The 13,433-nt window shown below is 41.6% G+C and overlaps 1 protein-coding gene across 2 annotated transcripts in view; it reads left to right on the forward strand.

The window, feature by feature from the left end:
• PCCA (propionyl-CoA carboxylase subunit alpha) overlaps positions 1–13,433 on the forward strand; it is a 251,208-nt gene that overhangs the window by 95,310 nt on the left and 142,465 nt on the right. For both annotated transcript variants that reach the window (XM_081908204.1, XM_081908203.1), the window contains exons 11-12: positions 450–544; positions 5,016–5,166. In XM_081908204.1, coding sequence (XP_081764330.1) covers positions 450–544; positions 5,016–5,166 — 246 coding nt within the window. The remainder of the gene's footprint in view (positions 1–449; positions 545–5,015; positions 5,167–13,433) is intronic.

Here is a 13,433-nt window from a genome sequence, read left to right on the forward strand (position 1 = left end):
TCCGCAAGCAGCGGGAGCGCTCCCGCTGCTTGTGGAGAGCTGCCTGTTTGAGGGCTGGGGTCGGGGGAAGCTCTAGCTTCCCCCGCCCCAGCCCCGCACCTGGGGGGGAAATAATTTTTTCCCCTTTATTTCCCCCCCCAAAAACTGGGTGCGCCCTATGGTCCGGTGCGCCCTATGGTGCGAAAAATACGGTAATTTGCTATGTGGTTTCTGAGGAGCCCAAGGCTTGTACAGATTTCTTCCTGGAACGCAGCAATGGAACAGAGTGTGAGAAGCTCTGAATAATGTGTGTTTATTACTGATCTTTTGTTTAAAACATCTTTTCTATAATTTTATGAGTGCAATGAATTATTTCCATTGATTATTTCCATTGAATTATTTCCATTGGTGGCATTGGGATGGAGAGAGAAAAGCAATGCATTTATTTATTAACAGTGACCTTCTACTAGGTATTGGCTGATAAACATGGCAACGCATTGTGGCTGAATGAAAGAGAGTGTTCTATTCAGAGGAGAAATCAGAAAGTTATTGAAGAAGCTCCAAGGTAAGTGTGCACACTCCTTAGGAGCATAAATTCTTTTATTTAATTCACAGAAGTATTTCTACGTTACCCTGTAGCAGAACATCAGGGTGGTATAGAACAACAACAACAAATTTACAGGAGTACAAAGCAATTATTACAACGACTAGCTACTCAGATAACTGTATAAAATGTCAGCATAAAGAAGTCTTCAAGAGATACCTGGATGTAAAAAGTGAGAATCTCTGCTGGAAGAGTCTTGCACAACATGGACCAGTGACACTAAATGTCTGACCTCTTGTGTAGGCCTCTGTAAGATGCAAGACAACTAGCAATGCTCCTTCAGGTGATCTTGGTGATTGGGCTGTGATAAAAGGACAGCTTAAGGTATCTTGGACCTAAGTTGTCCAGGCTTTGTATACTGACACAAGAACTTGGATATGGGCAGCCAGTGCAAGTGTTTCAACAGAGGTGTCACATGTTGTTAGCTTTCTGCCCCATTCAGCAGTCTAGCAGCGACATTCTGCATCAGCTGGAGCTTCCATACCAGCCCAAAGGGCCATCTCACATAGTGTGTTACAGTAATCCAGTCTTGAAGTTGCCAGTGCGTGGTCTACAGTGGCAAAGTATTCCCATGCCTGGCATACCAATCAAAGCTGATCAAAGACTGCCTTCTAATTACAAAGATGTATCTAGGAGTAGCCTCAAGCTACATACCTTTAGAGGGAGTGTAGCCCCATCCAAAACAGGCAACCAATCTATCTACTAGACACAGGAACCACCTGCCTACAGAGCCTCCGTCTTCCCAAGATTCAAACTCACTTTACTGGCTCTCATCCAGTCCACCACTGCATTTAGACACTGGTTCAGAGCTTGCACAGTCTCTCCTGGCTCAGATGAAGTAGAGCTGTGTGCCATCAGTCTACTGATGGCACTGTGTTCTAAAACACAGTAGCCACACAAGTGGCTTCATATAGATGTTAAAAAGCGTTGGAGACAAAATAGTGACCTGTGGAACCCCATAGCACAGTTCCCAGCGATTTGAAGGGGACTTTTCCCAAAGAGGATACAGTGGTCACTGGCATCAAAAGTCACTGTGAGATTGAATATTACTAGCACGGTTGCACTTACCTGTTCCTTCCAATATGGGTCATCCATCAGGGCTACCAAGACCAGTTCAGCTCCAAAACCAGGCTCGACCTAGATTGAAATGGATCAGTGTTGTACAAGAACACTTACACTTGCTCTGCCAACTTTATGCAGCATTAGTTTTTCATTGTTTAAAATATTGCTTACTGCAGAAGTAGAAGGGAAAAAATATCTGTGTATTAACTACTAGTTTGGGATTCTTTCCTATTTCTCACCACAGAGACTATTAAACAGTAATTTCTAATTTGTTGCAATATTAATTTGGAATGACTCTTCGTTCCATGCAAACTTCTCTGCTGTGATTTCTGAAATCTGTTTCATTCAGATTAAAAGGATTCTGGTGTGGCATTTCAAATTTTGAAATGCTGGTCTGTCTTCAGAAAATTAGAAGAAAGTTAATAGTATGTACAGAATGACTCCAAGCCAATAACAGTACATAATATCTGTGCCATAGCCTTATGCACATTCTGTATTTTGTAAATAAATAAAATTGCTGGTTCAGATTTGATAATTCCCTAGAAATATATGAGAATTCAGATTTCAAGCAGACAGTGAACTGGACGTTCAAGGAGACCCCCCCCTTTCTTAGTGAGCACTTTGTGTCCTAGTTCAAGCATAATTTTGTACTGCTTGGATCCAGAGAAGCAAAAAGTTTATTATCCTCAGCCCTAAACTTTACTTTCCAGCAACCTCAAACATCAGGGGTCCTGTGAGATACAAGGAGGAGCTGATGGACGGCAAAATTGGCTGACCCTTATTGCACGTGCCTCTGTGTAGTGATAGAGAAGGAGATTTGTGCATTAGAGGTCCATTCCATATGTCACCACAAGCCACAGTTATGAGAGCCTAACAAGTTTACTATAAAAGTTTTTTTGTTTTTGATTAGCGAGGGCTTCAGTGGGACAAAGGTATTGTGAAAACTGCAGATCCTCTTAAAATGTGTTCCGCTTCCTTATCCCACTGCTGTCTTCCTCCACTCATTCTCCCTCCACCTTCCCTAGTGTGTCTTATTTTCTTAGATGGTGAATTGGCACGCTGGTTTTATTTATCATTATTCCTGTACAGCACCCAGCTCCTTGTAGGAGCTTAATAATCACAGATTTTCATTACATTTTAAGCACAGGAAATGCCTTCTGTTGCACAGCTCTCTTCTTATTCTCTGGCTCCCTTGCCATTGAGATTATTACATTTCTTTGATTTACCACTCTAATATAAGAAGTATAATAAAATACTTGTGGTGTTTGCTTCAAAGTGGACTGGATGAGAATAGATGAAGGGGAAAAAGTAAGAGATGTTGGCTTGGTAGGAAAACCTTCATTTTGTGCCCAAAAAATGACACCAACAGAAATACACCGGGCGATTTATTTTTTGAGAAGTATTCTTAATATCTGATAAAATAGTTGTTTTTCAGTACTATGTTGATGCTTCTTTTGCTTCTTGGAGATGAGAATGGAGACAGGTTTCAGTTCCTCTAATTACAATTTTCACCACATTTGCAGTTTTTCAAATTAACAATTTTGCCATATTTTACTTTTTCAAAATTCTGTATGCTCTTGTGTGCTTGGATTACTTCACAGAGTGAAGGTGGGAGTAACCTATGTCATGCTTTGATAGGTAAAAGTAGTAAAAGCTAATATAAACTTTTACAGTTGAAATACCTAAACAGTACGAAGAAGCACTGCTAGAATATATATATTTTTCTGAATTGGCAAGCCTCTGGAAGATGATATATTTAGTACCCTGTAGTGAGGAAACTTGCTGGTTGGGGGAACAGTCTTAAGAGGGAATCCCAAGAGGGTTCGACAACTGCACTCGAGGGCAGAAGAAACAGCTGTGTCCACGAAGGGGAGGGAAGAGAGGCCTGCTGTGTGGAACAGATGAATCAAAGTAAGAAAAACAGAAAATTAAAACTTTCAGCTTTAGGGTAAAGTTGAGAGAATAATTTAAGATGCAAGCTGTTACTGTCATTGTATGTCATATTCAGAGTAACAGGCTAAAGTTGAAACGTTAGCACAGTTCAGTTTGGAACGGCAAGGTTCTCATTTCAAGGTTTTCAGTCATCTATCCATCCAGCCCTCTGTCTATTGCCTCAGTTCTCTGAGAAAACACACATGTTGTGAACAAATAGATAACACCACTGCAATTTGGAGATGGTGTAGAATTGCATTAAAAAGTCGAATTCTTGTAATGGTATTGCTTCTCTACACACACACAAAACTTGAGGACCTTAGCAACTGTCCTTGCTGGCAAATCAGGGACTGGAGCTCTTTGTCTGAAATAGAACTGGAAGCAAGCCCCTCATCTATCCAAAAAGTTGGCATTTAGAGTGTGAAAGAATAATTGCTGCCTGGCCTCAAGGGAATGCTCTGCGTGTATCTCCTCTGAGCACCTGAAATTCTCAGCAGTTCAAATCACACCAAATGCAGAGAAATAGCAGAATTAACTGTCCCCAGTGGACATTGACAGGAAGGAGACAAGGCCAGAGCAGTGAATTGTAGAGATGCAGCGGACAGCCCCCCTCTGGGCAGCATGTGGAATGTGGGAATGGCAGTCTGAGAGAGGGCTTTCTCTGTGGCAGCCCCTAAATGGTGGAATTCCCCTGTAGACATGTCTCAACACCACCATTGTATAATTATTTTAATACTGTACTTTTATATTGTTGTAACCTGTCTTTATAATAAAGGATGAGGAAGAAATAATAATAATAATAATAATAATAATAATAATAATAATAATAATAATAATAGTAGTAGTAGTAGTAGTAGTAGTAGTAGAAATGAAGTACTCATGTAAAAGTCCATATTTCTCCTATACAGCATCACATTCTTTGATCTTAAGTTTGGGAACTTTTTGAGCCTCTCTGTATCAGGCCCAGTGAATTATATCTGTGAAGTTATTAGATATAGTCAGTGTCAGGGCTGCAACCATGCATATTGGTTAAGTAGACCAAAAAACCTAATATTTTCGTGATTGGTAGAAGTGTTCCATATTTTCTAAATGACCTTGAGAAATGTGGCTTATGTAAGGGGTATTCTTTCAATATTTCAAAATAAGGGACAGCTGTGATCAGCTAGTGTTTAAATTACATTACCCACTTGGACACAGATTTTGAAATATGTGAACTTAGAATGTTTAATTTTAGCATTAATTTTGTTAGTTGATTATTAAAATTCAGGGTTTTTAAAAACGTAATTCCCAAGCATGTAGTTACCAGTGTTTAATGGTTTGCTTTGGGCGACAGTTACTTCACATTACATTTCCTCTTGATATTTGGGTGTCTTAAAGTATCAAAAATTCCTTTTGCTGAATTTAACCCCTCCAACACATTTTCTCTCTGCTCGTGTAGCACTTTCCTGGATCCTGAGACACGCAGAGCTATGGGAGAACAAGCAGTGGCTCTTGCAAAAGCTGTAAAATACTCATCTGCTGGAACAGTGGAATTCCTTATAGACTCAAAAAAGAATTTCTTCTTCTTGGAAATGAACACTAGACTTCAGGTACTGAGGGAGTGAGAAGGAGGGGAGGTACACTATTTTTAGAATATGGGTGGATGAAAAATTTTACTTCTTTTTTGCTAAAAACTTTTCAAGTTTCTTCAAAACCCCATAGCAGAGCAACACTAAGATAACATTTTATTCCCAGTGCTGATTTCCTCCCTTGAGTTTGTGATTGTGATATGTTGTGCTGGACAGTGGTGATTTTGAGTTAGACCTTAAACAGAGAAGTTTACTTGATCTGGTGAATGTGCACTATAAACTCATCATACTGTTTATAGGGAAACAAGGCATGTAGTTTGACCTTGGCACCCCAGAAAACAAGGGATATATTTCAGCTAAAACCTTAAAACTCTTTGAACACGTAAAATGTGGACCGGAGTGGTGTTGCAGCAGAAATGTTATGTAAGAAGTTACATTGACTGAAGTGATGGTTGGGGGGATCATACACTAGCAAATCTACCCATGAAAATAATTTCCATTGCCTCCAAATATCTGCAGCCTGCATAATGTAGAAACAACATAGCAGCACAGAACTCTACATTGCTTCTGGAAAACATTCAGAATACAGTGGTACCTCGGGTTACAGATGCTTTAGGTTACGTGATTTTGGGTTGCGCACCGCGCTGAGCCCAGAAGTACCAGAACAGATTGCTTCCGGGTTTCGGCGCTTGTGCATGCACATAAGCGCTAAATCGCGCTTTGCGCAGACGCACGAAATCGTGACCCACACAGCGCTGTGGGTTGCAAATACTGCGGGTTGCGAACGTGCCTCCCGCACGGATCACGTTCGCAACCCGAGGTTCCACTGTAATTCTTACAAGATAGTATCAGCTCTTGTGATAAGAGAGCAGGATGCAAGACTGGGCACATGGATGCAGATGCTGGCTCACAGTTGCTCATTCATTCTTTTGTGCCAGGCAGAGTATGGCTCCTATGGAAGACCTTTTTGTGTTGTGCCTTTGGAATTTCTCATCTCTCCCCCCCCCCCCCCGCAGCTAAATGGTCTTAGCGTTTTGTGATCATGAAAACAGTGCAATCAAGGTAGCAAATGAGTAATGGAGAGACGCATAGAATAAAATATTGTCCTCTGAAGAGTGCCATGAGCTGAGCTGCTATTAAATAAAAAACTTTAAGATAGTCTAAAGTAGGTTTTCGAAAGGAGCCTCTAAATGCGGTCAAATACAGCCTTTCAAAACTCAGTTTGGTGGATGCAGATATTTCCAGGTATAGTGCAAAAGCAGCAAATGAATGAGCTGTCTAGCTATCTTAAGCTTCCCAGAACATGGATGTTAGAGAAGGCAGCAGCAGCAGCAGCAGCAGCAGCGTGTCATTTAAAAATGGACTGTAAACACAAACACATCTGCAGATTCTCCTGGCTCTAGAGTTAAATTTGGGGGGGGAAAGGCTTTATGAGAATTACTAAGTTTGGCTCTTAATTAAAAAGGGAGAAAAGCTTAGATGGCTAGTTACAAGTCTGCTAATAGGCATCAAAGTTTGAGGGTTGGGGAAAAGTGACAGATCAATTGGGAAAACTGTAGATGAGGCCAATAAAATTACTACTCACCAGCTTCAAACTGAAACACTAATTAGAGACAATACACAGCCAAGATAGAGGAATTAGAGAAATGCACCTAACAAACATTTTAATTAAAGCTTAGTGCATTTCCGATAAAGTTGGAAAGAACAGATCTGACTGAACAGTGTTTAAACAGGCTTTCTAAAGTTTCCAACGACAGGGTTTCTCCATCTGGAAAGTTTTTGCAGCACCCTCGGTGATTGCACATGAAAAACACAAATTGTAAGCAAGACACTGAGCTGAATATATCAGAGGACTCTGGTTGCATTTGCACAATGCGCTAAGCCAAACATTGGCTTATCAAGACCCGAAGAGGAGCTCTCGGACACTTTACTCTTCCCTGATCTGTTTTCCTTCTGCTCTGCACTGAGCTCTGTATGTAAGACAGGGACACTGCAGTACAGTGGTACCTTGGGTTACATACGCTTCAGGTTACAGACTCCGCTAACCCAGAAATATTACCTCGGGTTAAGAACTTTGCTTCAGGATGAGAACAGAAATTGTTCTCCGGCGACGCGGCAACAGCAGGAGGCCCCATTAGCTAAAGTGGTGCTTCAGGTTAAGAACAGTTTCAGGTTAAGAACGGACCTCCGGAACGAATTAAGTGCTTAACCTGAGGTACCACTGTACAGGACTTTGAGCAGTGGGATTGGTGGGGGCAGGAGGAACACAGTTGAACGTGAACACTATCATCATGAAGTAAATGAAGTAATTTATAGCTTTACATACTCTGAAGAAATGGTTGAAGAGAGTGGTCTTGCATCTCTTGCTTGCATTTCTCTGGCTACCAGGGAGACTTGTTCCACACTTTTGCATTCAGTCATACAATAAATAAAATGTAGAATAGGTCAGCTGTAGAAATAATCATGCTGAATGCAGGAAGAACTTGTTGAACTTCAACTCCAGCATAAATATCGCAATAGATCCAAGCACAATTTCATACTTTGCGTTGCAAGTTTGTGTGTCCTATGTACACCATTATATTCAACCTGATTCCCCACTATTACAAATTTTCAAATACTGAATTTCAGATCTTTTTCTCTAAAGTGCTCCCACATATGCACAAAGCCAACATCATTTAACCAATCTTTCTAAAACTTTCTCTGTTCCTATAAGGATTGAAGGTACAGATTGAGATGCTGTCTCTGGCTTCTTGGGGCTTAAATGGCTAGCCAAAGGGATTGAGATACAGTGGTACCTCGGGTTAAGTACTTAATTTGTTCCGGAGGTCCATTCTTAACCTGAAACTATTCTTAACCTGAAGCACCACTTTAGCTAATGGGGCCTCCTGCTGCCGCTGCGCCGCCGGAGCACAATTTCTGTTCTCATCCTGAAGCAAAGTTCTTAACCTGAGGTAATATTTCTGGGTTAGTGGAGTCTGTAACCTGAAGCGTATGTAACCTGAGGTACCACTGTAGAGCCTAACTAGCTGATTAGAATGCTGTGGTATTTTCCTACCAAAGAATCACAGTAACATGCTCTTATGACATTAGCTTCCACATTCTGACTGTTTTAGGGGACAGAAAATAAAATAGCCCAGTCGGGAAACACAAGAGAGTGCTATGGTGGCTATGTTATACCAGGCTGTGTGTTTGTGTTTCTGGCTCCACCTTCAAATCACAAATAGCCAAGGAAGGAAGGAAAGAGGAGGAGAATGGAGAATGGAAAGAAGGATGTCGAAGTTATACACACAGCCTGAAGTCCAAACATTGTTACTCAGCCAGACAGCCACTTAGTGGGGGGATAGGGAAAAAAGTGATGAAACTGAAATAAAGGAAAATGTGCCAGAAATAAATTGCAGAAAGGGCAACGTAGAATTGTTAATGCTGCCTGCTGCTGGTTAAATTAAAGGGAAATCTCAAACTCTCAACCATCTTCAACATTATTATTATTTATTAGTTGTTTTGCTCATGGAAATGACTTAAAGCAACTTACAGACACAATAGAAATACTAAAACCAGTTAAAATAAATACAGTCAGCAAAAACCTAACGCCTTACCCCCATCTATACAAATAAAAGATAGGTCCTGCAGATTCTGCTCCACTAAAAGAGTCAACAAGTACTTGAAAACCCTTCAAATTAATGGTCAGAAGCCCAGGTAAAAAGGAAAGTATTTGCCTGATGCCTGAAAAAAGGCTGCACCCTCCTAGCAAATGGGAAACCACCACTTAAAAAAGCCTGTTCTCATGTACCCACCCTCTGAATCTTCCATGAAGGAGGCGCTTAGAGAAGGGCCTCAGATGATGATTACAGGCTCTGGGCTGGTTCATGCGGGGAGAGGTGGTCCTTGAGCTCTTGCGGTCTTGAACTACATTAGGCTTTATAGGTCAAAACCCACACTTTGAACTGAGCTCAGAAACTGATTGGTGGCCAGGCCAGTCATGCCAGAAGTGTTGTTATATGTTTAGGCTGTCCTGTCCTGGTCATCAGTCTGGCTGCTAAATTCCGTAACAGCTGCGATTTCTGTACCAACTTCAAAGGCTGTCCTGTGTATAGTGGACACTCGGGTTGCAAACCCGCAGCGTGATTCGCAACCCGCAGCGTTCACAACCCGCCACGCTGCGTCTGAGCATGCGTGGGTCATGATTCGGCGCTTCTGTGCATGCGCAAAGCGCAACTTAGCGCTTCTGCGCATGTGCAAGCACCGAAACCCAGAAGTCACCCTTTCCAGTACTTCCGGGTTTGGCGCGGTGCGCAACCTGAAATTGCACAATCCAAATCATCTGTAACCCGAGTTATGACTGTATAGCATATTGCAATAATCCAACCAAGAGGTTATCAGAAGATAGACAACAGAAGCTAGACACAGATGGGGTGCACCTGAGTCATCAGTTGAAGCTGATAGAAAGCATTTGAAGCAAACCGAGGTCACTTGAGCTTCAAGCGACAGTATTAGATCTAGCAGTACCACCAAGCTACATACCTTGTCTTTCAGAGGGCGTGTAACCTGATCCAGTGCTAGCTCATATCCCATCAATCTGGTCTAGAGAACCACCCACTAACAGTTCTTTAGTCTTGTCTGCATTAAGGTTCAGATTACTGGTTCTCATCAAGCACGCATTACCAAGACAAAACATTGCTCTAGCCCAGGCATCCCCAAACTCGGCCCTCCAGATGTTTTGGGACTACAACTCCCATCATCCCTAGCTAACAGGTCCAGTTGGTCAGGGATGGTGGGAGTTGTAGTCCCAAAACATCTGAGGGCCAAGTTTGGGGATGCCTGCTCTAGCCCATCCAGTGTAGATGTAAATGAGAAGTGGAGCATGTGTTTCATCAGGATACTGTTGACAACGTACTCCAAAACCCTGGACAACCCCATTCAGTGGTTTCATGTAGATGTTGAACAGCATGGGGGATGAAATCGTATCCTGTGGAATCCCACATTGAAGGCTCTACATGGCCAAACTACATTTCCCAAGTACCACTCTCTGAAAAAACCACCCAAGTATGACTGGAACCACCACAGCACTATGCCACCCAACCCCAACTTAGACAGTCGCTCTAGAACAATACCATGGCCAATATTATCAGAAACTGATGAGAAATCAAGGAGAATTAGCAGTGATTCACTCCCTCTGTGTCTTGCCCAACAAAGGTAATCATAAACCTCAACCAAAGCCGTTTTTGTGCCCATACTATGCCTAACTCCAGATTGAAAAGGATCTTGAAAATTGCCCGCTCCTCCTATATGATATATAATTAGATTGCATGCAATTGTTTTGTCATTTACTAAAGAAGGAGGGTCATACTGGTATTGCACGGAGAACACGTTTTGAGAACACTTGATATGTGCAAAGTCAGGAGTTCCATTTTTCATTTTCTGTTAAAAGTCTATGTTTCTATATCTCTACTACGTAAACGTGAATCCTAGCTGAAGTAGGTTGGAGTTCAGTAATTTTCTCCAGTAAAGGTGTTCTGTCAGTATTGTAATAAAAACCGGACACATCAATAGGAACTAGTTGGCAAAGAACTTGAAGTTTGAAAGGCTTGTTTGGATAATAGAGTTTTTAGATTATGCCAACAAAGTAGCAGGGATGGTTCTTCCTAAACATCTGTTGGCATGGAGTTCCACAGAACAGTACCTGCAACATTAAAGGCTCAGTCTCTAGTAATGACCAGCTTAACCACAGGGGCATGTGGGACCACCAAAGGTGACCACCAGAAGGTGACCATCAGAAGACCCAGTGCTTTTTTGTGTGGGGGTACTAAATGGTACACAGTACCAGCACCTCTAGTTTTTTGTTGTTTAAAAGTATGGCAATTACTGTGACAACTTCATGGTAACAGCACCTTTTTTCTAGAAATAAAGTACTGAGACGACCTCAGCAGTCGAGGTAGAGCATCTAACTGCAATTTGCCCCTTTCCACTTGAGTTTCTCGTTGGATTAATGCTATGTTTTAGGTAGGCTTTATCTCCATAATGGACAGAGTTTCCTTGAGCAGGCCTCACATCAGTCACACTTTCAGATATTTTTGAGTGTCTTCTAAGTAGCTGTGGCTTTCTGACAGTTAAAAAGGTAAAGGGACCCCTGACCATTAGGTCCAGTCGTGGCCGACTCTGGGGTTGTGGCGCTCATCTCGCTTTATTAGCCGAGGGAGCTGGCGTACATCTTCCGGGTCGTGTGGCCAGCATGACTAAGCTGCTTCTGGTGAACCAGAGCAGCGCACGGAAACGCCGTTTACCTTCCCGCCGGAGTGGTACCTATTTATCTACTTGCATTTTGACGTGCTTTTGAACTGCTAGGTTGGCAGGAGCAGGGACCGAGCAACGGGAGCTCACCCTGTCGCAGGGATTCGAACCGCCAACCTTCTGATCGGCAAGTCCTAGGCTCTGTGGTTTAACCCACAGTGCCACCAGCATCTGACAGTTAGTCTGTCTTAAAGGACTCCAAACTGCTTCCAACATCCTGTTGAATATAGCAGTACCTTCTCAAATAACTGCTTCTCTTTTGATGTTGCTGCTGTTGCCCAATGACTGCTAATCTGCCAAGGCTACTAACTTTCTCAGCCAGCATCCTTCTGACGGGGCCTGGTTTTCTGTTTGTCATTTCTGCGTATACTTGTTTTTCAAGTAGAGATGTAAAAGAAAAACACATAAAATAAATATATAAATTTGATTACGTTCTTGTAGAACAACAAGAGTGCTTAAATAGTTTCAGCGAAATGAATATGCCCAACTTTTTCCCATTCCCTGTCCCCTTCTCTCCCCTGCCCCCCCAGCTTTGTACAAAGGAAGTATATTGACGCAATAGACAATAATGTTTATAGAGACAAAGATGTCTTTTGAAGAATTGATTAAATAAATGTTTGTAAGTGTTTTGAGAATAAACTACACACATACTTTGCTTTCCGGAGAAGTTCCATCCTAGTTTGATCGTTAACAATGAAGCTTTACAATGGGTCTGTTTCATTTCACATTGGGATGATGATTCAAGGGAAAAGGAAGATAAAATTAAACAGTTAAAATGCCTTTACAAAGAATTCAGTTATTTTCCAAAACATGGTTTTGAGGATGTAGTTATCTCAAAGACACTTTTTAAAAAACCTGAGAAAATAAACTATATCCGCCCCAAAATGTTGATAATTTGTGAAGTTTTAATAGAACATGAATGGCGTCAGTTGAACACTATCGGCAGGGAAGGTACAGAATTCTTTTGGGAGTCTCTTCAAGTACCATTACGTTTGACATACCTGAGGAGTATCACGTGTTTGCCAAAAGTTTTAAGAATCTCAGTGGTAGCTTCCTAAGCTGCACATTCAAATTCCCGTTTCAGTCCAACTTCTCTTCTTTTTTTAAAAAAATATAAGGTACTTATTTCAGTGATGTCATTAAAGTTGTCAGGCTGTCTTAAAATATGGTGCTGTAAACAAACTCAAAATGCACAGAGGACTAATTATGGGTGCCATCTGTTTATTTTACTATCTTTTTTTTTTTTTGCAAGACCCACTGCAAGGATATTACAATAGACAAAATGTTCTCCTTCAATTAATGTACTTGAAGGGGAAATACCTAGTTTGTTCAGTGACCTTTTCCTGTGTCACAAAATACATGTGGTATGACATCTCTGGATAGAGAAACACTTGTAAAATAGGGTGTCTTAAAGATACATGACTTGATCTACAAAAAAGCATTTTACACTAAAAATGGCAGATCAGTTCATCCATCTCTCTCTCAAACCAATGTGGCAAGTGCACTTATTAATTTTATAGAATTTGGCTACCAAGTTACTTAACTTGCTCCCTTTGCATGTGGCTGTTTTATAATTCTTCCATGCCGATTAAGTTACATTTGGTAAGTTAAATACACATGTACGTAAATCCGTCTCAACAACAAGAGCGACTTGTGTACTGGCTCTCCTGCTTGGTTTCACTGTGAATGAGGGGTATTCCCATGACAGCATCATCCTGAGCCGTTAGCAGCTATTTGCTGAGAGCACACAGTGATTCTACTGGTCCAGCTCAGCTATTGTGTATGCTAAGCACTACACAGATAAGTCTGGAGGGGAAAAAAAAAACCTGAAGGATCCATCTGCTCACTTCTGCTACACTGCACTGATGTAAGATTACGCTAATCTGGTTGCTTGTCAGGACAGGTTAGTGAAAGCAGGCGTGTGGGTGAGACTTAGGCTAGTCTGGTTCTATGGAAGATTGTAGGCTGCTCCTGTACATGCCATGTTAAGTGTAGCAGAA

Source organism: Podarcis melisellensis (genome assembly GCF_964234715.1).
Source record: "Podarcis melisellensis genome assembly, chromosome: 4".
Lineage (NCBI taxonomy): Eukaryota > Metazoa > Chordata > Lepidosauria > Squamata > Lacertidae > Podarcis > Podarcis melisellensis.